Raw genomic sequence first — 27,026 nt, 5'->3', positions numbered from 1 at the left:
TTACAACACAGCGCACATCCATGTATCGCAACCATAGACTGTAAAAAATAGGATCGCAACGGACGCGCACGCGCTCTCTCGTTTCATTCAAATACAACTTGCCGTCTTGCGTCTCGTTTTTGGACGGTACAAAATGGATTTATAAACAGGTAAGATTTAAAACATTAATCTCAATTCAATATGTCCCCGTAATTATGTGGTAAAAACAAAAAAGTCGGTGTAATAAGTGTACAATGATATACATTATTATCCCTTAATAGACTCTTAGTAGTCTTGTTTGAACTTGATCGTTTGTCTTTGGCTCAAAGCCACTTCACTTGCTGCAAACTTCTCTTCACGGAAGCTTCGTTTATTTCAAGTGAGTGAGATCAAATATTTCAACTCAAAACATGTTGTGCCCAATTATTTCCCAGACGCAGTTTTGGTATTGAGGTCAAAGTTAACTTGCCTTGCGTTCGCTATAAACAGTGGGTGATGGTCACAAGACGACTCGGCAGATTTGAAGCGGCTGGACAGGATTTACAGTAAGTTCTTAAAATCGTGGTTTATAGTGAAACCGGTAATCGTCCCATCCCTAGAAAGTAAGTTAGGCTATAACCCATAACTTAATCTGAACTTCAGGCATCACTAAAGACAGGCATGGCTAACCATCTAGACAGGAAGGCATGTACTGTTGCTTATGAATAGCAAGAATGTATACAAATTCTATATGCACATTTCACAACACATTGGCATGTTAAAACTTTGCATGTTCATTTCCAAAAATGAGATAGAGACACAAAATGTAAAAGACAACATAGGTTTAATAGCATTTCAGATAGATTGAAATAAATGATAGCTCATTTTTACCATCTGTAGCTGACAAAATATTTATCTGTATTGAAATAAGTGTGGAAAAGCTTTTTTTTTTGGTTCATAGGGTAGTAAAGAACAAAGTAACAAAATATAACCAAGAAATATTATTTTGGGTCTGTACAGGTGCCTTAAAACATAAAAATGTGAGTCTCAAATTGACCCGCGAACTTAACAGTAATTTACTGTGTATATATCAAAACACATCAGTGTTGAAACTTTGCATGCGACTTCTGCGCGCCTCAGCATGCGCTGACCCCGCTTTGATTTTACGTGGCCTACCACTTCACTTCGTTGCTGAGGCCGTCCACACGAACACGGGGATTTTCAAAACCGCAGTTTTGTGTCCACACGCAAACGCAGTATCTGGTCACTGAAACAAACTAGCTTTTTTTGGGATGCTCTTGACAGCGCTTCATAGCGTGTTTTAGCGTTTTCATGTGGACGCAAAAAAACTGTTTATAAAAATACCAGTGTGTGTGGACTAGGCCCGAGCTGATGTTCCTAATTGCTTCCACTTTGTTAAAATACCACTAATAGTTGACCGTGGAATATTTAGTAGTGAGGGAATTTCACACATGGACTTATTGCACAGACGGCAACCTATCACGGTACCACGCTTGAATTCACTGAGAGCGACCCATTCTTTCACAGATGTGAAGCAGTCTTCATGCCTAGGTGCTTGATTTTATACAACTGTGGCCATGGAAGTGATTGGAAAACCTGAATTCAATGATTTGGAGGGGTGTCCCAATACATTTGGCAATATAGTGCATGAAGTGCAGATACACATATAGAGAATACAGCATCTGGAAGAGAACCAAAATAAATGTTAGAATCAGAGACAATTAAACCACAGAAACAAAAGCATGAACACAAATGCTGAAAAATATAAAATGGCAAAAGATGGAACAAATCAAGCTTGTAATTTTGAGTCATAGTTAAACTCACCTTACACACCACTAGTCCTTGAATGCTGGGTAATTTACCTCCACTAGAAAGGAGAATGTAGACCCTTTATAACAGACAGGATTGAAATGATTAGCATTGCGCTTTGCATTTATGAAAAGAGACTTATTAATTATACATGATCAGTGTATCAATGTAAATGTCCACAAAATGAAACTCCGAAAGGCATATGTAAACGCCTTTCAGCAGCCATCTTGTGTGTTAATGTCTGCCCTATTTGACACCACATTCATCTGACCGGCAATGAACAGGTAACACTTTAAGGCATGGTTTTCTTTACTCAGATATTATTTAAAGTTTATAGGTCCATACCAGGTTTCATGCACCCCTGCTCATGTTGCTGTAGCAGCCTTTTACCGCATTGGCGGTTCACCTGAAATAATAGAATATGACTGTCAAAGAATGAACACAGAATAATAGATCATAAATATAGCTCATTGTGAACATTGTTCTTGTCATAGCACAAGCAAGAGGAACAAGTGTCCTCTCATTAATTTGGCCATTTCAAGATTTATTGTGCGCCTTAGTAGACACCACATTCATGAATGTGAAAATGAATGGGCAACACAAAGGCAAGACTGTGTTTTAACCATTAACCATCTTCAAAACATCTTTTGTGTTTAGCAGAAGAAAGATATTCATACAGATTTGGAACAACTTGAGGAAGAGTAAATGACAGAATTTTCATTTTTGGGTGAACTATCCCTCTAAATTTGACTTTTTTTCAGTAAATATTTAAAATCTGCTGCAATTGAACTACTCACATGGAGCAATCTAAAATACCACTTTACATCAAATGTAAATCCACACCTGGAGTTCAAAAGCAGTTGCTCCTGGCCCTCATGGTGACATCATGTGACCGTTTTCCACGTGTTTCAACGTAATGCTGGGGGGAAAAAGACACAAAAGGACAAACAATTAAGTATAATTGCATAAACGACCACAAAGAAACAACGAGGGCAATAATAATCACAATCCAATGACGAGCTACATATTTTATTTGAATGGTTACAACTGGTCAAGACCGAGAAACCCTTTTTAAATGTAACAACAGACATATTTGTTTCCACATCTCAACTGAGAAGTAACTAAAATAAACAGGGAATATTTGAAGAACGACGACTGTGCGACAAACAATCAACAGGCTATTCCACATAAGAAAAGCTCGGTTTTCACCGCACTTCTAAAGTAAATATTTACTATAAAACCTGTCCGTATACAAATAGCATCTACCACTTACCCACATCCATCCAACTTGCAACGAAACAGCCACTTTGAGAGCGCATGATGACACCCGTTTTCCCTTGATTATCTCCACGTGGACACTCAACCAGAAAAGACCTTCGGATTGGAAGGAAGCGAAGGAAGGACCCAGTGTAGGCGACTATGAAAGTGCCTGATCGAAATTACTTAAACTTGTTTCCTCAGACAACCTACAAAAAAGTTCAAAGTTGGACACACCTACTCATAGATCCTTATTACTATTTTCGACATCTTAAAAATAATACAATTGTCTAGGTTACAGCTCTGCAAACAAAGAAGAACATCATGAGATCCATGGTCCCTGTTAAACAATTATATATATATATATATATACACACACACACACACACACACACACACACACATACATATATACACACACACATATATACAAACACACACACACACACACACACATATATATATATATATATATATACACACACACACAATATTTAAATATTATATATATATATATATATATATATATATATATATATATATAATACGTATATATATACACACACATTAACATACAATATACACAGTGTGTGTGTGTGTGTGTGTGTGTGTGTGTGTGTGTGTGTGTGTGTGTGTGTGTGTGTGTGTGTGTGTGTGTGTGTGTGTGTGTGTGTGTGTGTGTGTGTGTGAGAGAGAGAGAGAGAGAGTATTTTTGCTTAGACTAGAAAAGGCTTTAACCCTTTAGATCCTGAGCTTTCAATCATGAAGAAAGTCCACTGAGGAGATCAAATGATACAATAAAACCTTAAAAAGGGATAGTTCACCCCGAAATGAAAACTTACCCTCATGTCGCACTGCATAAAATAATACATTTAGAGAAATGTATGTTTTGGTTGTGAAAGAAAGTCATACAGGTGGAACGACAAGAGGAGTAAATTATGACATAATTAAAAAATGTCCCTTTAAGTAAAAATGGAAAAGCATTATATGAAGTGACCAAGAAAATCTAGTACCTTGGTGTACTGGGTTTGCTGAGAGTTAAGGGGTGGGAGGTCCAAACCCTGCTTTAGGTCAAACTAAGAGAAACATAAATTCTATCAAGTATGTGCAGTTTTACCAGCAAAAGTATTTATTTAACAAAATTAACGCGTTATGCATTTGCAATAATAACACCGCATAGCAAATCTTCAAACTTGCGGTGACGATGGTGGGACTTTTATTTTAAAAATCATCATGATTTTTGCTGCCATCTTGGAGCTGAATAAAGTTGATCCCAGTCTCTTTTGTGGTTTCTGTCAAATCGGAAGGTCTGAGATCCCTAAACAGACATTTAAACCGACACTTCCGACTCCTGTCAGACTTCGACCTGAGGAAACACATTAACCTAAACCTTCAAGCTCCCGTTTAACACCATCCGAGCTTATAACGGCATTAAAGCACAAGGGTAAGCAGCTAATGCGTCTTCAGTTCATGTCCGTATATATGTGTCCTAAAGATAGTCAACAAGAACCAGCTAGTGTTTCGAGCTGCTTGACATACGTGTCGTGTCGTCTCACCAGCTCAAGGCATGGTATTTATCTATTATATTATATATATATATATTATTATCTATTATATCTAAGTTTGCTCTCTATTGAAATAGTTATACTGCTGTCACTTTTAGAGACACTCCCACTGTTAATTCACCCTGTATCATAGACCCACCTCCCATATATTGTTATAATATGTCAGAGGTCCTAAACTTGAAATCCAGAAACTTGCTACGTTTTATTTGGTAGGAATGTGGAGCATTATTGCGGTTGCCCTTGTCTCTGAACTGATTACTAATGTTACACCTTCAGTAAATAGTATATGCATCCTTGTGCAGCTGGGATTGTACAGCTCAGATGAGGAATCATTCAGACTCTGTGCTCTTAGATAAGAGACTGAAATAGAGGGATTGTGTCTGTATTATAGCCTAGCCTACTGGACTGTCTACGTCTCCTTGTCGTCCTTATGCAAATGTGGGCTCTGAAACACGATCGTGCCTTAGTTTAGTTTGTTTATCAGTGCCAGATCTCTAAGCAGTGTCATATATATAGTTGATCTGTCAGTTATGAGTGTGCTACAGTGGATGTAATGTTGTGTCCGGGTCACATTCCTCTCCTTTTGCTTCATTCACTCCTGCATTCACCCAGATAAGACTCAAGGCTCTGTGTTTAGATAAAGGAATGATTGGAATGAGGAAGGATTCAGCCAAGGTTTCAATAGGCTCTTTCTGGACATAACAAACAAGTTGCTGATGACCCTTTTTTATTCTCAGTTTATGTTTTAATATAATATGTTAAATAATATTTAAAAAAAAAATCATAATATGATTTTTTTCCACTCGATGTAATTATGTGCAGTTTTGACTGTACATGATAGGCTAAACCATTATCATATTATCAACCACTATTAATTTTTGAAATTATTATACTTTTTTTTTTTTTCTGGTACAGTTTTGGATTTTCATGAAGAAATATCTTCTTTCAGCTTACAATCAAAGGAAAAATGCATAAAGATATATTTTGCGTACATTTTTTTTAAGTTGGCATGAAATGAAAATTCACTTGTTTCTACATGCATTTTATTGATCTTACTGTTAACAATTAATCCACGCGTATGTTCAATTTCTTCTTCTTTTTTTTGGACTTTGTAATTCTTAATAAAGATGTCATAAATCTTCAGATTAAACAACAGACGTCTCTCCGGTGATCAGGATTGCCAGGTCTGCGTAACAAAACTAGCCCAATAGCCAATTAAAAGTAGGCAAAAGTAGCCCAGTGACCATATCGCAAATATCATAACTCAAAATATGCACTTTCTGTAGTACCTATTTTACAGTCACTTTTAGGCAAATTGAAAACCACTATATGAAAGTGATCATAAACAGCTCAAAAGCTCCCTAAATATGGCCCTCCTTCACAAAACATCCAGCACAGTTTTATCATTGGTAGAAAATAAAATATTTCAAAGTGGTGCTGTCACGATTCCTCGATTAAATTCGAGTACTCCATTTTAAAAAATCCTCTGGCAATTTAAAAGTGTCGATTAACTGGCAAAATAGCAGAAATGGTTCATTTTATGGAACTATTACCTTTTAGACTGAAGGCTGTGTGATATATTAAAACCTTTTTAAAAATCATAATACAGGATATTGTGAAATCACAAAGGCTGTGATTCAATTAAATAAATATAGCCTATGTGGGTTTCAGAGTGAAGCGTGATGTTTTAATGATTTACAGGTTACATGTTTCTTCCAGCGTCTCAGAGCGGCTCAGTTCACAGTAATAGTATAGTATTATACTATTAGTACTAGTAAGTTTCTATAGAGTACAATACTAAGAGTGGTGGTAGATCCACTCAGGAAATGATTTACTTTTAAAATAGGCTTTATTTTCTTCGTACAGTATATCATTTCTCATTTCATCTAAAAAATATTGGACTAGGACATGTTCTTGGCAGGTTTAATTTGATTCACCCCTTTAGCCTGTCCTGTGAAGATCAGAAAGACATCTGAACATTTATCTTCAACGTGGCCCGAATAGTTTGCACCACAGCCAACTTTCCTGACACATATTTAATCTTTCCTGCTGCTCTGTGTTATGAAATACTCTTTCCAAACATCTGGGCTGGGGTTATACTGCTATTGATTTCTGTATTTTCCTTGTGTCACAAGGAACTTCCCAGATCGAATGCAACTAAATGCCTTTTCATTGGTATCATCATTCCTGTTGTTTTCTCCATAACATTTCACAGAGCCTGAATGGAGGCCCACGGTTCAGCACGATTGTCCAGGAAGAGAAAGAGAGAAGGTTCAAATGGAGAGGCAGAGGAGGGCGAGAAACCCCTGAAGTTAAAAAGATGCACAGTGGTGAGTGAGATAACAGTGTAAGCGTGTGTACAGATGAGAGATGGTATTTGAGACCAAAGGCTGTGGTGCTTCTTGCCCCTCAGGGTCTGAAATACCCGGCTCCGTATGCAGATCAGCTCGAGTCAATGGAAGAAAAGCCATATAAGCGCGTCACCATGGAGGAAGCTCGCAGAGGCACTCCACGTAAGATATGTGCCCTCTGTAGTGAACTCCTCCCACACACACATTCAGATATACACGTGTCAGGTGTTACTTCATTCATTGACTGTATGACTGTATTTAGGCTGATTCATTGGCCATTATATACGATTATGGCCAGGAATGTTTTTCATCATTTCAACATTGGAATTAAAGCATCTTTCGGTATCAACACTTGTATTTCTTTAACAAAAGCAGAGAAGCTAAAAAAAAAAACATAGCACTTTGACAATATTATTGGCATCCTTGATTTAATATTTGCTATTACAACCTTTAGACGACATAACTGTAATTAAGTGCCTGTTTTAAAAGTCCATGACATTCCTTCACCTCTCTAATGGCATTTTGGCCCACAAAAAACATTTCTTATTATTATCAAGGGTGAAAACAGTTTTTAAAAGCTGTTTTTACATTTTTGTGGAAAACATGAAACATTTTTTTGTGATTCTTTGATAAATAGAAAGTTCAAAAGCATTTATTTGAAATAGAAATCTTTTGTAACATTATACATTTATTTACTGTCACTTTCGATCAATTTAATACATTCTTCCTTGATGAATAAAAGCATTAATTTCTTTAAAAAAAAATCTTTCTCCAAATTTTTTAATGGTAGTGTGTTTATTTAAAACATTTCGTCAAATTCTAAAGCACAGTCTTCTTCTCATTTAACCATTAGACTACTGACATGTCATGTGTTTCTAAATTAAGTAGCTCCCTTGATACCATGAAAGCTGATGTTCTTCTTTTTGTTTTCAGCCGACAGGCCTGTGCGTGTGTACGCTGATGGTATCTTCGACATGTTCCACTCAGGACATGCACGTGCTCTCATGCAGGCTAAATGCCTATTTCCAAACACGCACCTTATTGTAGGTGGTAAGTAATCCTGGTATTCAGTATTTGGAGTGTTTATCATTCTGTTCATTTAGCACAGAGTCCATCTTAATGTCAGTGCTGTATTTAGCGCCTCTCTTACCTCTCTGCAGTGTGTAGTGATGACCTCACACACGAGTTAAAGGGCTTCACCGTCATGAATGAGGATGAACGCTATGACGCGATAAGTCACTGTCGCTATGTGGACGAGGTGGTCCGGAATGCTCCATGGACTCTCACGCCCGAGTTCCTCACCAAGCATCGGGTAAGACGAGAGAGAACTGAACTGTAGTGTAATATGACACTCAAAGCAATGTTATATATTTTCATTTGTTCTGTAGTGTTTTGTTGGAGGATGAAAGTAAAATGGTAACCAAGCCGTGAGCCATTTATTTGTTCCCTTTTTTTAATTAAAGACTGTTTCTTTTGATACCTCAGATTGACTTTGTGGCCCATGATGATATCCCATATTGCTCAGCTGACAGTGATGATGTTTACAAGCACATTAAAGAAGCAGGTAATTATAACAGCCTCAGAAATTGCTATGGAAGTTTGTTTCTGCAACTGAATAAAAAACTTTTTATCTCACAATTCAGACTTTTTTCTCACAATTGCTATTTTACACCTCACAATTCTGACTTTTTTTCGTAGAATTGCGTGATATAAATGCGCAGTTGCAAGAATAAAAGTCAGAATTGCGGGGGAAAAGTCAGAATTGCGAGAAGAAAAGTCGATATTGCAAGAAGAAAGTCAGAATTGCGAGGAAAAAAGTCAGAATTGCGAGAGGAAAAGTTGATATTGCAAGAAGAAAGTCAGAATTGCGAGGAAAAAAGTCAGAATTGCGAGAAGAAAAGTCGATATTGCAAGAAGAAAGTCAGAATTGCGAGGGGAAAAGTCAGTATTGCGAGAGAAAATGAAAAAATTCAAGATATAAAGTCAGAATTGCGAGAATAAAAAGTTGGAATTGCGACAAAAAAAGTCAGAATTGTGAGAAAAAAAGTCTGAATTACAATTTTTTTTTTCCGCAATTGCAAGTTTACATCGGTCAAATCGGACTTTTTTCTTACTGTGCGTTCACACCGCCGCCGGCGAGAGCGGCAAAATTCGCTCTCGCCGCCCTGCCAACGACGCCGTAGAAAGATTTGTGGATGCTCTGATGTAGATCGAATGCTTGGTCTTTTTTTTTTTTTTTTACTTTATTTAAAGGGGCTGCAAAGCAAACAAGCATGTGGATCGTTATTTGTGCAGACTGACCAATTAGGGTATAAGTTAACCTCATGGAATCTTTTAAATGTGAAAGTAAGAAATTGATCGATGGAAAGAACTTAACAATTATAATGACATATTTGCTAACGAAATAAACCAATTAAAAGCCATTTGTGTGGTATGGCCTTTGTGTTGATGGTTCTATGCTAATCTAATTTGCATTTCTGCTGAAAAGCGTTCTAGCGCAAAAATGTTGCCTATAAATAGTGTTGTTAGCCTTCTTATCAAATTCATATTATCAACTTCTCCTCTATTTTGCTTGGGAACTAATGTGGTCGGAACCAAAGTTTACTGCGTTCTCTGGAATCCTCTCAAGTGGAGGACTTCTATTGGTTGCCACCGGTTGCCGCCGAACCACGTTATAACTCATAACCATAAAGTTGTCCTGACTTTAACTCTACTCGCCACTCTCGCTGTTGAAGACGCGCCGCCCTCGCCGGAGCTCGCCGCCAATTTTGTGATATAAACGCGCAATTGCGAGGGGAAAAAAGTCAGAATTGTGAGTGGAAAAAAAGTCAGATTTGCAGGGGAGAAATTTGCACACAAAAAAATCGCAATTATGTTTTACTTTTTTTTTTTTTATATTCCATGGCGGGAACAAGGTACCATAGATTTATGTGTTTTGATTTAGAAATCAATCTTTGCGTCTAAAATTTCAGAGTATGAATTATAACCAATATAGAATTTACCAAATAAATATAATACCATTTAGCTTCTATCCAAAGCAACTTACAATAGAATTTTTATCTTTAAAACAGTTTCTTTTTATTTTGGGCTTCCACAGGAATGTTTGCACCAACCCAACGAACAGAGGGTATTTCCACCTCTGACATCATCACACGCATCGTACGAGATTATGACGTGTACGTCAGACGGAATCTACAACGCGGCTACACCGCGAAAGAGCTTAACGTCAGCTTCATCAATGTGAGCGCTCTTTCATCATATGGGTTTGTTTACTGGTTGAGCTTAATCTCAAGATCAAGACTAGTTTTAATCTTAATCTCAAGATCAAGTTTTTTTTTTTTTTGTCCATATAATGGAAGTCAATGGGGTCCAATGTTGTTTGGATCACGGCCTTCTTAAATATATTTTCTTATATCTTTGTGTTTCGCAGAAGATAGAATAAATGATGACAGAAATAAAAAATGTGGGTGAACTATCCATTTGAAGCATTGACTCGCTACTCTTTCAACTCTCAACTTTTTATTTACAGAATCTAGGAGTGGCAATATATTCAAATAGTTTAGAAATTGTAAATAATTATTTTCCATAATTCGAATTGTGCTTCATTTCCGACACTCAGGAAAAGAAGTACAACCTTCAGGAGCGTGTGGACAAGGTGAAGAAGAAAGTGAAGGACGTGGAGGAGAAGAGTAAAGAGTTTGTGCAGAAGGTGGAGGAGAAAAGCATCGACTTGATCCAGAAATGGGAAGAGAAGTCCCGTGAATTCATCGGCAACTTCCTTCAGATGTTTGGACCGGAGGGAGCGTTGGTGAGTATCTTTTTAAAAAATTGTGTCCCAAAACTTCAGCGTCCAAAAGTCAGTGTCCATTCTAGCATCCACTGCAAGCCACTCAAAATACCACTACTGACATAAAGCACATGAGGGACACAAACTTTGAGTTTGATGTCAGCATGTTGTTATGCTAATGATGCAATATTCTTTGAAGCATTATAGGTGAAATAGTGTATTTTTAATAATAAATATAGCTGCAAGTGGCATTTATCGGTGTCCAAGCATCAATAGCTTATGCAGACATTAGCTATAATGTTGGCTTGGTCATCCTGAAATGCATGTGCCATAGTCTGTCATCAGAATGTTTTGGTATAATGACCTTTCAGAAGTGTCTCACATTACTGCGTTCCCAAACATCAGCATCTAAACACAAGATAACATGTCAGCGTTTATTGAGTTTTTGGCGCTTTAGGGCACAAGTCATTTATGATGTAGGAAAATCCCAGATTTCAGCAACTTCCATTTCTATTACAGATACTTTGTGCCAATTTCACAAAAAGTGATGAATTTGCTCTCTTGAACACGATAAGGAAACGCTGCTTGCTTTATTTGCCAGTGGTTTATGCAATTTCCAATTTTGTGCACAAGTTAAATATGCCACTTTAGATGGAAACATAGCTAGTGTTGAATCTCCACTGATAAGCTAACTTAGGCTTGATAAGGCAGCTTACGAAAAAACAAATACTCACTTTTTCACCATATCGCGGCCCCCTGGTTGAGAATGACTGTTTAAACTCATGAATAGATGAGCGGAGAAGCCATCGAGGTCTCCATTGGGATCAGTTTCATCACAAATATCCATGGCTCCACTCAAGGTCTCTTATTGGCTATGTGTTGGTCTTCCTCTCTAACAGAAGCACATGCTGAAGGAAGGGAAAGGTCGAATGCTTCAGGCCATCAGTCCGAGGCAGAGTCCCAGCAGCAGTCCCACACGTGAGCGTTCCCCTTCTCCAACCTTCCGTCTGCCCTTCTTCAACAAGACCTCCCCGTCCTCCTCACCCTCCTCACATCACAGCAGCGCCCTGTCCGGCTACACCTACGCCGCCCGCAAACAGGCCATCAGCGAAGACGAGGAGGACGACGAAGATTAGATTGCCACAGCACACCACGCATCTGTCTTCCAAGACTGGCAATCGAACTTCAGAAACGAAGCAATCCTTATAGAATCCATCAGTTTCGCACACGGTATTATTAAAAGATATGAAGGTTTAAAATGGAGCGAAGTGTAGAACTTGTAGAACTGGGTCAGTTCAAACTTGTGGAGGTTTTAAAGATCGCTGTCAGCGATGGGATGCGAGTATTCAGACTTAAGCGTCTCGTTTTGATTCATGCGGGATTGTTTTAGAATGAGTGCACATGGTATTAATGCGTTTCAGTTTTAATGATTTTAATGTTCATATGAGTCGTATCATAATATATAATTGTTAGACATCTAATAGGTCACGTGTCTCTTGGAATGGACGAGATTGGCTTGTAACGTGGAAAACACTGTAACTAAGATAAATGCAATTATCTATAGAAAAGAGCTTTAAAAAAATATGAAAATTGTTATTTGTCCATATCGCAAGGCGCATAATCAGTGTTGTCATGGTTAATAGTTCTAAAAATGTGTTGAATAGCTAAAATACGCCAATATTACCAAGGCACCTCAAGCATGACTGTTGGGAAAGTGAGGGAGTAACTGTACCATCAATGCATAAAGAAGCATGACATAATTGAATTGGTCTCCCTATGGTCCGCTCATCTACTTGAATTTGGTGTGTCATGCTTTAGTACAGGTCATTATTCCAAATTTAAACACTATTTAAAAAATGTATGCTTTACATTTAAAAAAAGTTGTCAAACTTTTTAAAGAAAGTGAAGCAAATCACTGTTTTTCTATCATTTAGTCACCGCACAATGCCGATTATCTTTCACTGTGATTGTTCTCATGGAGCTCTTAAGAATCGTCCTAAAACTAAGGCTAAAGGGCTTGTTTTCCACGTTCAGTTTAGATGAGCTTTGGACTTGATAATTTCTTAATTAAGTTCTGCAAGTGAAACCAACTGAGCTGTCTATAATGAATCAATGAAACCACTTGAAAGGAATATTCTGGGTTAAATACAACCTAAACTCAACAGTTGCTGTCCGGTATGATAGAAAATAAACGAAAGCGTTACACACAATTGAAAGGCTATAAAGCAATCATTGGTTTAAGTGTATAATTGTCGGTTTTTACGGAGTCCTACACTTGACTTGACAAAATATATATATATATATAACATGGCCAAGAATATAGAATTCATTCTCTCATTTTTGTAAATTGTGGTGACATTGAAATAATTTTGATTCATTTTGATTTAACTGAACGAAGAAAAATTATTACAACATGACATGATTTAGTCAATCATGGGAACGAATTAGTAAAATGTGATGATAGAATAAGTCGTTAGAATGAATTAATTCGTGGCCACAATATATATATATTTATGTATTTTTCTCGCATGACGTGCAGACTTTTTGTTTTTCTTTACCAGTTTAGGGACAAAATGTTCTTTGGTCAATGACAGCATGACATCTTGCGCTTAACTTGTATTTAACCCTTAACATTAACTTTGAATAGTTTTGTCAAAATTTTTTTATGTACATCTATGGATATGCAATTGTCAGTTTAAGACGGTATGTTTAGATTGAGATTGTACCACTAGTGATTATATCATTTTTTTGTTGTTGTCTCATTTCATAATTTGACAAGAGGCAGAGGCTCATCAAACTGCAGCTGTCCAGACTTGCACTGATTTCAGAATTCAATTATTTTTCTTCAAATAGTTGATGCTCCACTTTCATGGTAATGTCTGTTTTCAAGCCTCTGATTTTTCCTTTGCACAAATTAAATGAATCTAGGAGATAATTATTTTATTAACTTTGCCTTCCCTTATCCTGTCAGCTTTTGATTGTACAGGATGATAGCAGAGACAGGAAGACAAATAAATGGTGTCTAATGTAAAAGTGTTGTTTTTTCTGCCATCTATTTTACACCCAAGATTAAACATTTACTTGTGCAGACAGTGTTCCTCATTCGTCATGATACAACTATGAAATATATAGACGTGATTTATGCTGAATTGAAGAAAAATGAAACTGCAAATATACACAACACAATGTTTTTTTTTTTCTCCATTATATATTTATACCGAACTAAACAGTCACAGAGAGAGATAGATAAGATACTGAGAGTATGACCAATGGGAGTATAACCAACGACAATGGACAAGGGGTCCCATAAGACCGACTACAGCGAATCAGGAAGCTGGGTTTTGAAAGACGGACATTAACTGCACAGGCTTTAAAGTACACCACTCACTGCTCTCCACTGGACCTGGTCATTACAGCACTCGTACAAACACATACAGGTAACTACGTTTCACATTTTGCATATTTTTGTAATTAGCCTTTTTTAATTCATCCACAAAACTTGAGAGGGAAGGATGGAAACATAGTATATTTATAGGACAGTAAAAGCTGGTCCCTCTGCTAAGCAGCTCATTAGCAGCGCGTCTCGTAGATTCCGCTGCGTCCGATGTATCGCACCCATTTAATCACATCGTGGTCACTGTAGTTCAGTTTCGACTCGAACACCTTCAGGTAACGCACCTTCAAACCCGAGGGTGCAAACGGAACCTGAGACAAGAAAATAACAGATGAAATACAACAGAAATGTGTGCCATGAAGAGGGTACAAGTTGTTGACAATTGGATACATCAGACAAACTATAAAAGAATATAAATATATGAAAATATTAAAAAGTAGCTAGTTTTAACATCTAATGTTTGTACCTACCTCCCCAAAATAGTGACTGATATTCAAATATTAATTCATTTAACAGTTACTTGTGAGCTTATTAATTAATAGACCAAATTAATATTTTAGCGAACGCTTTACAATAAGGTTCCATTTGTTAACATTAGTTAACTACGCTAGTTAACATGAACTTACAATTAAAAACACTTTAAAGCATGTATTAATTTGAGTTCATGTTAATTTCAACATTTCCAAACACATTAAAATCCTAAGTTGTATCTGTAAATATTATTTAATTGGCCTGAGCTAGCATTAACTTGTTTTTATTAACAAAAATTCATAAATACTGTAATTGTATTTATCGTTGTTAATGCATTAACTAAATGGAACCTTATTGTAGTGTTGCCATATTTTATTTATTAGAAATAAGTAGGTAAATATATATTTTTTAATGAATGTTTATAGCTAAATTATAACAAAAACAAGGTTTTAAACCATATCCAAACTACATCCAAATTTTAGTCAAGTTATTTAAGTTAACAATAAAACTTGCAAAAAAGCACAGCAAACCTCATAAAAATATTCAAATGTCATTCAACCCTGTTACTTACTCATATTGATAAAAAAATAAAATAATCTAGCTAACATTTTATTTATTATATGAGAAATAAGTTAATAGATTGTTTTAGTTGATGATTTTTTAAAGTTTATATTTATAGCTAAATTAAAATCACACAAATAATGGTTTAAAACTTTATCCAAACATGTCAAAATTTTTGTTATATTAGTTAAAAAAGCACCACAAACCTGATAAAAAAATATTCAAAAATCCTTTCTGAATTTCATTCAACCCTGTAACTCAGCTTATTGACCAAAAAAATAAGCTATTTTTATTTATTTATGAGACTTACAAGTTAGTAAATAGATTTTTTAGGTCTATATTCTATATTTATTGCTAAATTAAGTCAGGATTTTAATTTGTATCCAAACGTCCAAATTTTAGATACTTTTAAAGAGTTAATTTATAAAAAGGCCAGCGAACCTCATATAAAATAAGGTTAAGAACCTCTTGAACGCCGAAAAGAAAACCATTGAAACTTCACTTAATTCAACGCTCACCTCAAAGTTCATGGAAATGGGTGGACGGGCCCACTTCTTCTTATCATTAGTGGGCAGCAGCTCAATCTCAGCACTGATCTGAGACTCCTTCATTCCTGCCATGCGTTTGATCCTGAGCAGAGACACAGACAGGATGACATGAGTATATGCACACAAGAATCGAATGCAGGGAAACATAAGACGCTGACTTACTTCCACACAATGGCGTTCTCGCTGGCCTTGTATTTGGCTTTTCCTTTCATACAGATCACCTGCACTCCACTAGTGTTCAGAGGTGTTGGAATGCGTACCTGTTCAAAACAGTCACCACACACATCATCTGACAAACTCTTTTACAAACAAACTGTAATGTTCTGTCTAAGGCGTGTAAAAATGCAATGTTAAGTCTCTATATTCTCCTTTAACTCACCTCTATTTTCTGTGCCAGGAGTGAGGGCTTGAAATTAGATTTGATGACAACTTTGACCTCCAGCTTTGTGCGTCCAACCTCTCGGACCAGTGGAATGACCCGGAAGGGCAGAATAATGTCCTTAGTGGTGCGATACCTGCGCACACACAGGTCGAGGATGTGTTAAAACAGAATCAGACTCTCGGTGTGAAGACAGACTGAAGCTGAACTAACCTCATGAGCTCATATTCCCCATCAGGAGGGATGAAGCTGATGCTGCGCTCAGAGTCGAACTTGCTGAGACGCACACACTGATGGAAAGTGCAGTCGTCGATGGCTATGGACTGCTTCCCACTGCTGGAGAAACCAAGACGGTAAGAGTTTGATGAAATACACCGTTAAGATATTTGGCAAAAGGAGCAAATACTAGAGCAGGGGCGTCCAATCCTGCTCCTGGAGGGCCACTGTCCCACAGTTTAGCTCCAACTTGCCTCAACACACCTGCCTGGAAGTGTCCAGTATGCCTAGGAAGACCTCGGCTGTTCAAAATCGCTCCTATACACTCATTCACTAACACCTGTCGAGTGAATTCGGACACCAAGTGCACCGGAAGGGCTGCCGCTTTTGTATAGTTCGTACTTGCTGTTTAATAACCATTGATTGAATGAGTGCACTTGATAACGTCCACTATGGTTTCAGCACCAATACAAATGGCTGCCCCCTCAAACAGTGCCCTATTTGAGGTATAGGGAATGAGGGGATTGTGTTTAATTGGGGTTGGAGGTAAACTCTGCAGGACAGTGGCTTCCCAGGAGTGAGTAGACACCGCTCTACTAGAATAAACTGTACAAAAAATGAAATTATCACTGACAAAAATAAATCAAAATCACTTACTGCTAAAATGTCACACTTATAAAAACTAGGGATGCACTGAAAGTTTTATTCGTATTTTTAATTATGGCCATTAACCGATACCATGTTATCTACCAATATTTAACTTACACTACTGTTCAGAAATGTAGGGTCAGTACGATTTTTGGAGAGGGGGGGTTAATATTTAAATTCACAAAAAATGTCCATTTCGAACAAATGCTTTTAAATTGTTCATCCTGAACAAAATTATCATGGTTTTATGGTAAAAGAAAGAAAAAGAAAAGGCAGTTTTTAACAGTTTCGAATAAATTACACTTTAAAATAATTTAAAATTGAAAACGGCTATTCATATTATTACTGTTTTTCCTGAATTTTTATAAAATAAATGCATTATTGGTGAGCATAAGAGAAAGAGACTTATTAAAAATTAAAAATAACCGACTGCAAACTTTTGAATGGTAGTGTGTTTTGCTTTGTTGTTTCATTTTTTTTCTTTTTCTTTTATGAAATCTTCAATTTAGATGTAAAAATGTATGTTAATCTAAGTTGTTATCTTAAAGAAAAATGTATTATCAGAACATTTATGTCCATTAATGTTCTTCTGTAACCTGGCATTGAAAAAGAGAAGCGAGATGGAATTGAAAAATAATAATAATAATAATAATAATAATAATAATAATAATAATAAAAGCCCTGAATTGAACAAAATTGGCCAAATTTGACTGAAACAATTATTATTTTTTTTAATTTTGGCCAATATATTATGCATCCCTACAAAAAAAAGAAACAAAAAAAAGAATTTGTAATAAGACACTCATTTTTTTCTGTAGATTAACAACACAACTAACATAAAACTGAACACAGAAATGTAAAGATACAATTACCTTCCCCCTAACTCACTTTGGGAGCACAGAGAAAGAGAGACGCAACAAAAACAGACAGCTTCAAAAATCAAAATAAACCACACACTTTACGTTCAAACATGTTTTAAAAATTCTGGATTGAGAAACAAAATCCAGATAAAAAGACAAACAAAATTTTCAAAGCAAACAAAGAGAGGAGACAGACAAGCAGAACAACTGCGTAAACATGAAACACTTCAAAAACCTTTTCCCAGCATCATCAGTAGTTCCTCCTTTCCCCTGTTTATCAATGACGATTTTGTCATTCATCCCAAACTTGCATTCAGGCATTCCACTCAGGTAGCTCTTCATCACCACACGACCGGAGACGTGAGCGCTCAGGACTTGACCTGTCAGGATGACACACAGTAGCGTGAGAATGCTTTGACACCAAGGCCGTGTGCCAGCTGAAAACGACCTAGCTGTGGGCGCTTGAGAGCTTTTTTTCAGTTGAGAAAACTTTAAAAGTTGAGTTCACTTTGCTTGCTATGATACGGAATATCCGCAGAACTCACAGATAGTTTGTTTCTACATTGTTTCTATAGAAGAATGTTGATACAATGAAAAGTATTTGATCTGGATCTTGTTTTAAATTAGTTTGTTCCATTATTACGCTTGTTGGTGTCATCTGTGGCCGTTGTACAAGCAATTCGGTCGTTTGGCCGGTGTTGTATTTGTCCCGCCCCTTCTCCACTGTGATTGGATGGCTGGGTAAAAAGCGACAGTGATGACCGCTGCGTTTTACCCAAAGTTGAATGTTCTTCAACTCTCTGCGACCGGTAAAAACGCTGAGCGCTCGAGCGTGAAACAGACTCAGCTCAGCGCCTCGTTACGCTGATGGCATTTTAAAATCATGGCGCTCCCATTGAAAACAATTGGACAAATACGCTAGCCTCTGGAAAAAATGCTTTGGTGGACACACGGCCTAATAACTGAAGCACACAGTCATGAGACCTCCGTTAATGCGGTCTTACCCTGTGGAGACATGAGCAGGTTGACACTCTCCAGCACATCCAGGAAGAGCTCGTTGCGACGGTACTTGATGCCTTCACGACGCCAACCGATCTGACCAGTCACCTGGCTAGTGATCTGAGACTGCTCCTCCTTAGTCTGAGGACAATAATGCACCACCAAAGACAGTTAGGAAGGTCACAGACTATTTTAAATTGTGGTTTAAATACGTTTAGGTGCCACTAGTATGTAATGTAATCTGAGAAAAACTTAAAATATATATATATAAAAAAAAAAAAGTGTACACCATACCTGATGCTGCAGTCGGACACGTCCAGAAAAGCATGGAAAAAAAGAGAGAAACGGTTTATGTTAGAATCTGCATAGATAACATGGACGGGGCTAAAAACCAGGGCCCGCGACCAGTGTAAGAGCATTTCAGGACAGTTGATGGAACTGTCACTTGCTCAACTGAGCTAGTTTTGCAACAATGGAGTAAGCTTTTTTCTGTGTTCATTAGCCGTATATTTATATGTAAATATAACTAGAAAAATAAAGCGCAGTAAATGGTAAAACCAGTGTGTTTATAATTACAACAATACATTAAAATAATATAAGAAATACCCGTTTGAACTAACTGCAAATGCTATTTTGTACAGCTAAAAATAACGAAGCAAATGACACTGGAAGTGTACAAGTTACGAAAAATGGTTGTAGTACTGCAAGATGGCGCCACCAAACGAGATAAAACATCCTTTAGTTTTTTATAAAACGCCATCATTTATCGTTTGTTATATAATTTTTTACCAAAAATTTAAATTCTGTCAGTAATTACTCACCCTCATGTTGTTCCAACCGCGTAAGACCTTCGTTCATCTTCGGAACACAAATTAAGATATTTTTTATGAAATCTGAGAGCTGATCACTTCTCCGTAGGCTGCTAGGTGGCCCAAACTTGCTGGCCCAGAAAAGTTATTAAAGAGATCGTTAATATAGTCCAAGTGACTACAGTGGCTCAATCTTAAGTATATCAAGCGACGAGAATACTTTTTGTGCGCAAAAACAAACAAAATAACGACTTTATTCCACTATTCATTTCCTTCTCTCTGGGCCTCGTAGTGTTTTTGCGCAGCGCGTCTGTGTTACACGTCACCACGTAGGCTCACTATTGGCCGACGCTGGTCATGTGTGTGACGCGCAGCGCAAAAACACTACGTGAACCAACTAGAGGCCCAGAGAGAAGGAAATGAATAGTGGAATAAAGTAGTTATTTTTGTTTGTTTTTGCGCACAAAAAGTATTCGTGTCGCTTGATATACTTAAGATTGAGCCACTGTAGTCACTTGGACTATATTAACGATCTCTTTAATAACTTTTCTGGGCCAGCAAGTTTGGGCCACCTAGCAGCCTACGGAGAAGTGATCAGCTCTCAGATTTCATCAAAAAATATCTTAATTTGTGTTCCGAAGATGAACGAAGGTCTTACGCGGTTGGAACAACATGAGGGTGAGTAATTACTGACAGAATTTTCATTTTTGGGTGAACTAACCCTTTAACTTTGATAAAGTTGAAGTTGAAGTTGAACTTGACTGACTGCTTCATTTTCACTTTCAAGTTACAATATATCTACATTAAAAAAGGTGATTATGTATAATGCGCATGCATATTTACATATGTTGTGCTGGGGACAGTGAAAATGTTGGAAAGACATGCAGAAATTCGATCTACTGGCCCGACTTAGAGGACATCCAGAAAGGGAGGTTCCCAATCTCAATTCTAGAGTCACATTGGTGTTTAAAAATAGAAAATTCATGAACATCAAAAATATGAAACTACTAAAAGAGCCTCTTCTTGCCTGGCCTTTGATACCCTGCTGGGTAATAAAAGTCTTCAGTGCTCCTGTCTCTGAGTTCTGTGGGTATCCAAAGTCCAGGATCTCTGCACACACACACAAAGACAAATGAATCATTATTCTGGAATGAACCACTCAATGCTCCAAGAACTGTTTTAAACAGACTTTGTCTCCATTCGTTTCTTTTAGGTAACCTTTTATTATTTCAGCTGGAGGACAATGTTTTCTGGACAGCTCATGGTTTAAGATGCACCTAACCGCCAACAGTGGACGACTGCCAGGAAAGCATGCCATTTAGAGGAGGGCGAGTTTGGTTTGAGGTAATGCGGTTAACACAGGCACATGGAGGATCAGATATAACTGAGAGAACAGTGTCAGGAAATTACTCCTATGTTTCTGAACCAGCCTTACCATCCAGCAACTCGTAGATAAGCACGAAGTTGTTCTTGATATTCTCCTCACTGATCTTCCCAAAGTAGGCCGTCATGACGTCACACATCTTGTAGAGGAACTCGAACACCATTGCAGCGTTGACATTCTGCTTGGTGACCGCAGCCAGCCAGATGTTGGAGCGTTTGACGTGGAAGAAGCTGGTGCGGGCGATGTTGGTGACAGGAGAGCGCACCTGCTGACGGGCGTGGATCACGTTCACGCGGAACGCGTCCACAGCGTTGCGTCTGTGAAAGAGGATAAGGACGTGAGGTCAAGGTAGAGATAATGGAGTTGGGCAGGAAGAGTGAGCACATGGTCACCATCTGCCCGTAAACCCTTTAAGACAAGCACTCCTTTTATCTGCGAACAAGGCATTAAAGACTTGACTGTTCGCTGTTGACCCAAACCTTCATGGACCTCAAGATAAGTTAAAAGGTCCCGTAGACAAAAGAGCTTTTGCATGTCTAAAACAAACAAAAGTGAGCTTCTTTTGAAGAGAACTATACAGTCCAATAAAATAAAATTTCCTTTCTTTTTAAAATCATCTGCTGTAACTGTTTAAAAAAAATAAAGGCCAAAATGAATGAAAGTGTAAGGTTGTTTCACGTAGAGACCAGCACCCGACGCAACAAGATGATGGCCAAGTGCGGGTGCGGGCGGATAGGTACTCGTGTGTGTGTGTGTGTGTGTGTGTGTGTGTGTGTGTGTGTGTGTGTGTAAGGGTTGGTGGAGAATAAAACGATTTGCGTGACTCCCTCAAAATAGAAATATCTTAAAAAACATCTAAAAACAAACTGTTATTCATCTACGTCGGACAACTAAAATAAAATAAAAAACAATTTACAGGCACAAGCATAGGCTGAGTTTCTATTGCAGCGTTGTGCAATGTAGCCAATCACAGGTATGCGTGTTGATTTCTTGAACGCAATAGCCAATCAGATGCATTTAAGATAGAATCCACTCACCGCTCAAAACGTCTGAGTTTTTGTTCAGTGCTGAATTCTGCATGCTGGTGAATCCTCTGATTATAACAAACTAAGTGTAGACATTATGAAAGATTCAGTGTGCAGTCAGTTTCATTGATAATAACGGAGATTTGTCAGATCGCGATGAACTGAGATGTCAGGTTTTAGGGATTATTAACGGAGCGCACTTTGCGCACATTCTGCCATGCCAAACCATGCACGCAGTAGCCTATGCTTGCTTTTGTGTTAAATTAACAGTGGTTTGTGAATCTTGATGCTTTGATAAATAATTTATTAGGAGCATTTATGCTGGGACGTGTAGGTTGTGGCTAGGCGACACGTAACTTGAAATCATTTCATGGACATACAGAAAAAAAAAAACATTTATACTTTTATGTAAGCTTTTGCGTGCGGAAGGGGGACAAAACATGAATGGTGCCGGCGCGAGAGGGAAACATATTTTTGCGGGAGTGGGACAGAATCCTGCAGGAGCGGGCGGGAACAGGACTGAGAAAATCCGTCCCGTGCATGTCTCTAGTTTCATGTATAGACAAACATTTCCATCAGAAAGGTGCATAATCTGTCAAAATATCCAACATACACAAACCCAAAAAATGACCAACATTGTGTCATCTCATGCCTGAGTGCAGTCAAAAGAAAAGGGCATTATGGTAAACCTGCTGCTGGTGCAATTACATATCCTCACAATATTCGAGTGACTGAAGTATGTCAGGTGACATGCTTGAAGTAGAGCTGGGCAATACATGATATATATCTATGAATATTTATAATGGAATAGATGATTAACAAACAAATGATTATTATTACACAGTTTTACAAGATTTTCTTTTTGGCCATAAACCCACGTTTCCCAAACACCATTTAAGTAGGAAGGTTTCATGCCCACTACTAGTGCCATAACTTGTGAGAATATTGTTTGAGAACATGTCAATATTTTTATTTTATTTATTTTTTTACGTTTCCTTAATTTATACAAATCAGTATTTTTGAATTGTTTAAATATATCAGTTGAAAACACTAATTCAAGGTAAAATGTACAAGGAAGTCTGTTATTTTTTAATGGTTATATCTATAGACAGACGGATGGACGGACGGACGGACGCAATAACTAAAAGGTTGAGACGTATCAAGGCTTAGAAGGCATGTTTTAGCTATATTGCCCAACCCTAGATTGGGTTCACTGGTGACATGCGTCAGAGTGATTGGTTGGTTGTTGTTGGGATCTAAAAAACAAAACATGCCTTGGTTGTAGTCGGATCGCTTACCTAGTGCTACAGTAGCCACAATGAACATGGAGAAAAACAGTACAAAGGACAAAGAGCATGAGGGGAATAATGACAAGGAAAAAGGAGAAAGACAAAGATGGGCTGCATGTGTAAATGGACAACAGTAATGCAAACACACACCAAATGAAATCTTTATGAGAACATTTGATCTGGGGTTCTATGGAGAGCCAAAAAAAAGAAAAAAACTTCCCCATTTATGGTTTAAATGAAAAATGACATTTAGTTCGTCAAGATGATGGAATGGGGCAATATTTCCTGTTTTCGAACATCCTGTCATCTTTCCTCTTCCCTAACAGGATAACCCCAATGGTATGGAGTTTAAACTCTGCTGAGCACGCATGATGAAAATAAGACCAGTATTTTTTTAACACCAACCAACAAAAAAATGTATTCTAATATTTCTAATAGCGAAAATAAATATAGAGTAGGTGTTTGTCTGTGTTGCTATGCAGTTTTTAGTGGTAGTTGTGTTTTCTGGATGGCTGTTTACTGGCCCGTACCCAGATGGTTTTGAAAAACCTAGAAAACGATCGACCTGCATTTTCTCTAACATACTCGATATAGTCCTTGAAATCAGAATAAAAGATACTATATATTGTTCGAACTTCAATGAAAATGATTGGACTGAGACTATCCAAGTATTCAGACTCTGTATGAGCAAAGCACATTAAATGAGGCTAAAATGATGTTAAGTGACCCATCTCATGTACTCTACCCCTCTTATGAACTCTTACCGTCTGGAAGAGGGTACAGAACAGGTTTAAAATCTCTTTTGTACCGGTATCAATTAGACTGCTGAACATGAGTAAGTGAAGTCTATTTATTTTTATGTGTATGGTGTGTATGAATATTTTGTGTAATTTTTTTTTTATGTATCAGGTTTTGGTGAAATGCTGGCTATGGAGGTCATTACAAATGTCCCTATCAGGGACAATAAAGTATATTTCATTTCATATTTCAGAAGCTGTTTTAAGAGCATTTTCCACCCATGATGAACTCACTCACCCTATATCATCACGGTAGACGCGGGAGATCAGCACCTCCCCTTTATGGTTATAGATGAACAGTCCTCCAATCATGGTGGCTGTCCCTCAGACCTCACATTCCATGGTGGGCTGTCACTTCTATAATTCACAGGACAATGAAAATGAACATGAAGCTCACTGACTGGCTGATAGAAGAGCTCTGTGGGACCTTGATAAGATATGAGAGGCATTCAGCCCTACAAGTGAGACTAGATAAAGCAGGCAGGATGGTTTACTCTCAACAGTTTGTGCTTCTGTGACAAACCAAATAATATAGTATAGGAGATAAAACGACTTACTGACTATAAAAGAAATCACCCAAGTTAAAAGTACATATTTGGTCACTGACAGATAAAGCTTCAAAAAAGTTTTTTTCTTTTTTTATTTATTCAAAACTGATGTAATGCATATATTTGAGTCATGAGCAATGCGTTTAAAGAAGTTTCAGTTGTTAAATACCTTTTCAAAGTGTTTAATTTCATTTTTTTAAATGGTTTTATGTCAGGCGGTACAACCAAATAGTTGTATGTATATATACTGTAGTTGAACCACCTGACATGAAAAGTGTACCAACCTACCCATACTTGAAATTATCAGTTTTTACCAGTATTTTAGAGATCTAGAAATCTTTTCACTCTGTCACAAGGATCAGTTGGGCTCCTCTGGACGATGCATTATAATATTTACTGTTATTAGGCCTACATCATCAATTCATAACAAAAGAGCCATGTTTGCAGTTGTGCCACCCTGACATTTGAGAATATATACATTACAGGACAAAGGTTTTTCAATGATCTCAGCAGCTTTAAAACTACTTATATTTATAAAAATGTGTTTATATGAAAGGGTTCAAACCTAAAATGATGCCTCAGTATTTAGTTTTTAATATTAAGAAACCATTTTAAATTAATTTGTTCGGGCAGTTGCACGACCTGACATTTTGGGGGTTTAAAGATAACACAACATACAATAATACGTATTAAATAAATGTACTAAAAATGAATTCAAACTAAATAGGTTTTATAGAATAAAGTGATGTCATAAATGTATCAAATAGCCTAATTTTAAAAGGAAATAATTCACTTACACTAAAATATGCACGTCATGTCATTGACCCTAATAACAATATACTGAAAACTGAATGAGTAGCCTATATCTGTTGGCGCATGGCAACAGACAAAAATCACCCGTTTTTCAATCACAAAACGCGATATTGTGTAAATATAAGTGTTTGTTCGACAAACATTGTAACGGCAAATGATGTTGGTATTCACAGAATGTACAGGCGCTGAACAGGAAGTGTCCGTCCTGTGTGGTTAATCGCGGCGTAATTACTACAAGATGTCTGCCAACTGAGAGGCATGTTCCATTAAATGTTCGTGTTTTGAAATCGTTAACCGCGCGTCCTTCATCTCGTACCTCGTATTAATTATTCAAAATGCACGAAGAGTCATCAATAGTAAGGGAGCTGGTGAACTGCCCTGTTCCTTCCCTCGAGACCTGTATCGAAATTTCGCGGAACACTTCGATGATAAAACCCATTCATCCAGGCTAAAATACAAACATTTTCTGTCCTTGGGTATGTTCAGTTAAAAAATGTGACCATACCTACTTAATGTCCGCACGAATAGGCGCGGAATGGACCGTTCCCTCAACGACCGTGGTATTTTTTTTTGGATCTAAAGGATTAGCGGGACACTAGCAGCAATCCCTCCCTCGGCCAGGAAGTCAGCTGACAGCGTTGACAGCGCGCATGCGTACGGCCTGCGACAACGCAACTAACATTTTGCATGTCTTTTTTTTATTTTTATCAAAAAGACAAAAGGCGTCTATATAATTATTTTTGTTTATTATTGTATAAAGAATTATACTATATTCTTGCTCAAAAATAAATAAATAAAAACAGGTCATGAATATTAAAACTGTAAAGTGACGTTGCTTAGTAACCTCACTGAAGCGCCCAATAACAACATACCTAGTTAATATTTATGAGCCAAGTCTTCGCCGTAGTACAAGGCGGACACTGGCGTGATGAGGATAAATGCAGTCAATGTCAGAGAACAGGTCATGGATGGACCAACACAGTTCTAGACATTATGTTTATAGAGTAGAGCAGAGATGTTTGATGAAAACTACCGCATGCATCAGCCATGGCATCAGCTCACGTGAAATAAGAGTAACGTTATCTGTCTTACTTCATCGGTCAGATTCATAGGGCAGAATCATCAGAACGGCTACAAATTCTACGTAACATGCCTGTATTAACCCTTTCATGCATCAATATGCCAACCTCTGTCAGGAGGATCCCCCTGTGTTTAGGGCATGAAAAACAAGATTTACAAAAATAAATTGTACACATTATTTCAAAGAGATTTTCAGATGTAACGTTACACTTGAGTGGACATGTGTTTTTGGTTTAATTGAAGAGATATGCTACTCTATTACTTAAAAAAGTAATAACACAGCAATATTGTGTGTATTTAACAAACCAATGAATACAATTCTATAAAATCATGTGAAAGCTAGGCTTTAAAATATATACAAAAAATATAAATGCAAAATATTGCAAACGAGTTTGTTCCCATTCGACCAGCAGACAAAGAAATTCATACAAGTTGAACTTCGCATTTCTTTGATATC

At 37.4% G+C, this 27,026-nt stretch overlaps 2 protein-coding genes across 2 annotated transcripts; one reads left to right on the top strand and one right to left on the bottom strand.

Annotated features, from left to right (window-relative positions):
* Positions 1 to 4,294: 4,294 nt before the first annotated feature.
* pcyt1aa (phosphate cytidylyltransferase 1A, choline a) lies at positions 4,295 to 13,781 on the top strand. The gene is made up of 9 exons (XM_082173822.1): positions 4,295 to 4,489; positions 6,826 to 6,940; positions 7,024 to 7,123; positions 7,895 to 8,011; positions 8,122 to 8,273; positions 8,447 to 8,525; positions 10,059 to 10,201; positions 10,581 to 10,769; positions 11,648 to 13,781. Exons 2-9 carry the CDS (start codon positions 6,833 to 6,835, stop codon positions 11,882 to 11,884), a joined length of 1,125 nt encoding a protein of 374 aa, XP_082029948.1. The 5' UTR covers positions 4,295 to 4,489; positions 6,826 to 6,832; the 3' UTR covers positions 11,885 to 13,781.
* Positions 12,630 to 26,138, bottom strand: ap2m1a (adaptor related protein complex 2 subunit mu 1a). The gene is made up of 12 exons (XM_082173860.1): positions 25,995 to 26,138; positions 24,367 to 24,485; positions 21,069 to 21,334; positions 20,592 to 20,743; positions 18,830 to 18,965; positions 18,061 to 18,205; positions 17,838 to 17,852; positions 16,315 to 16,437; positions 16,102 to 16,237; positions 15,885 to 15,982; positions 15,693 to 15,804; positions 12,630 to 14,453 (listed from the first exon to the last, which is right to left on the bottom strand). Exons 2-12 carry the CDS (start codon positions 24,438 to 24,440, stop codon positions 14,319 to 14,321), a joined length of 1,392 nt encoding a protein of 463 aa, XP_082029986.1. The 5' UTR covers positions 24,441 to 24,485; positions 25,995 to 26,138; the 3' UTR covers positions 12,630 to 14,318.
* Between the last annotated feature and the right edge of the window lie 888 nt (positions 26,139 to 27,026).

This window comes from Leuciscus leuciscus (assembly GCF_965113295.1).
Source record: "Leuciscus leuciscus genome assembly, chromosome: 6".
Classification (NCBI taxonomy): Eukaryota; Metazoa; Chordata; class Actinopteri; order Cypriniformes; family Leuciscidae; genus Leuciscus; species Leuciscus leuciscus.
This window is presented reverse-complemented; position numbering and strand designations above follow the sequence as displayed.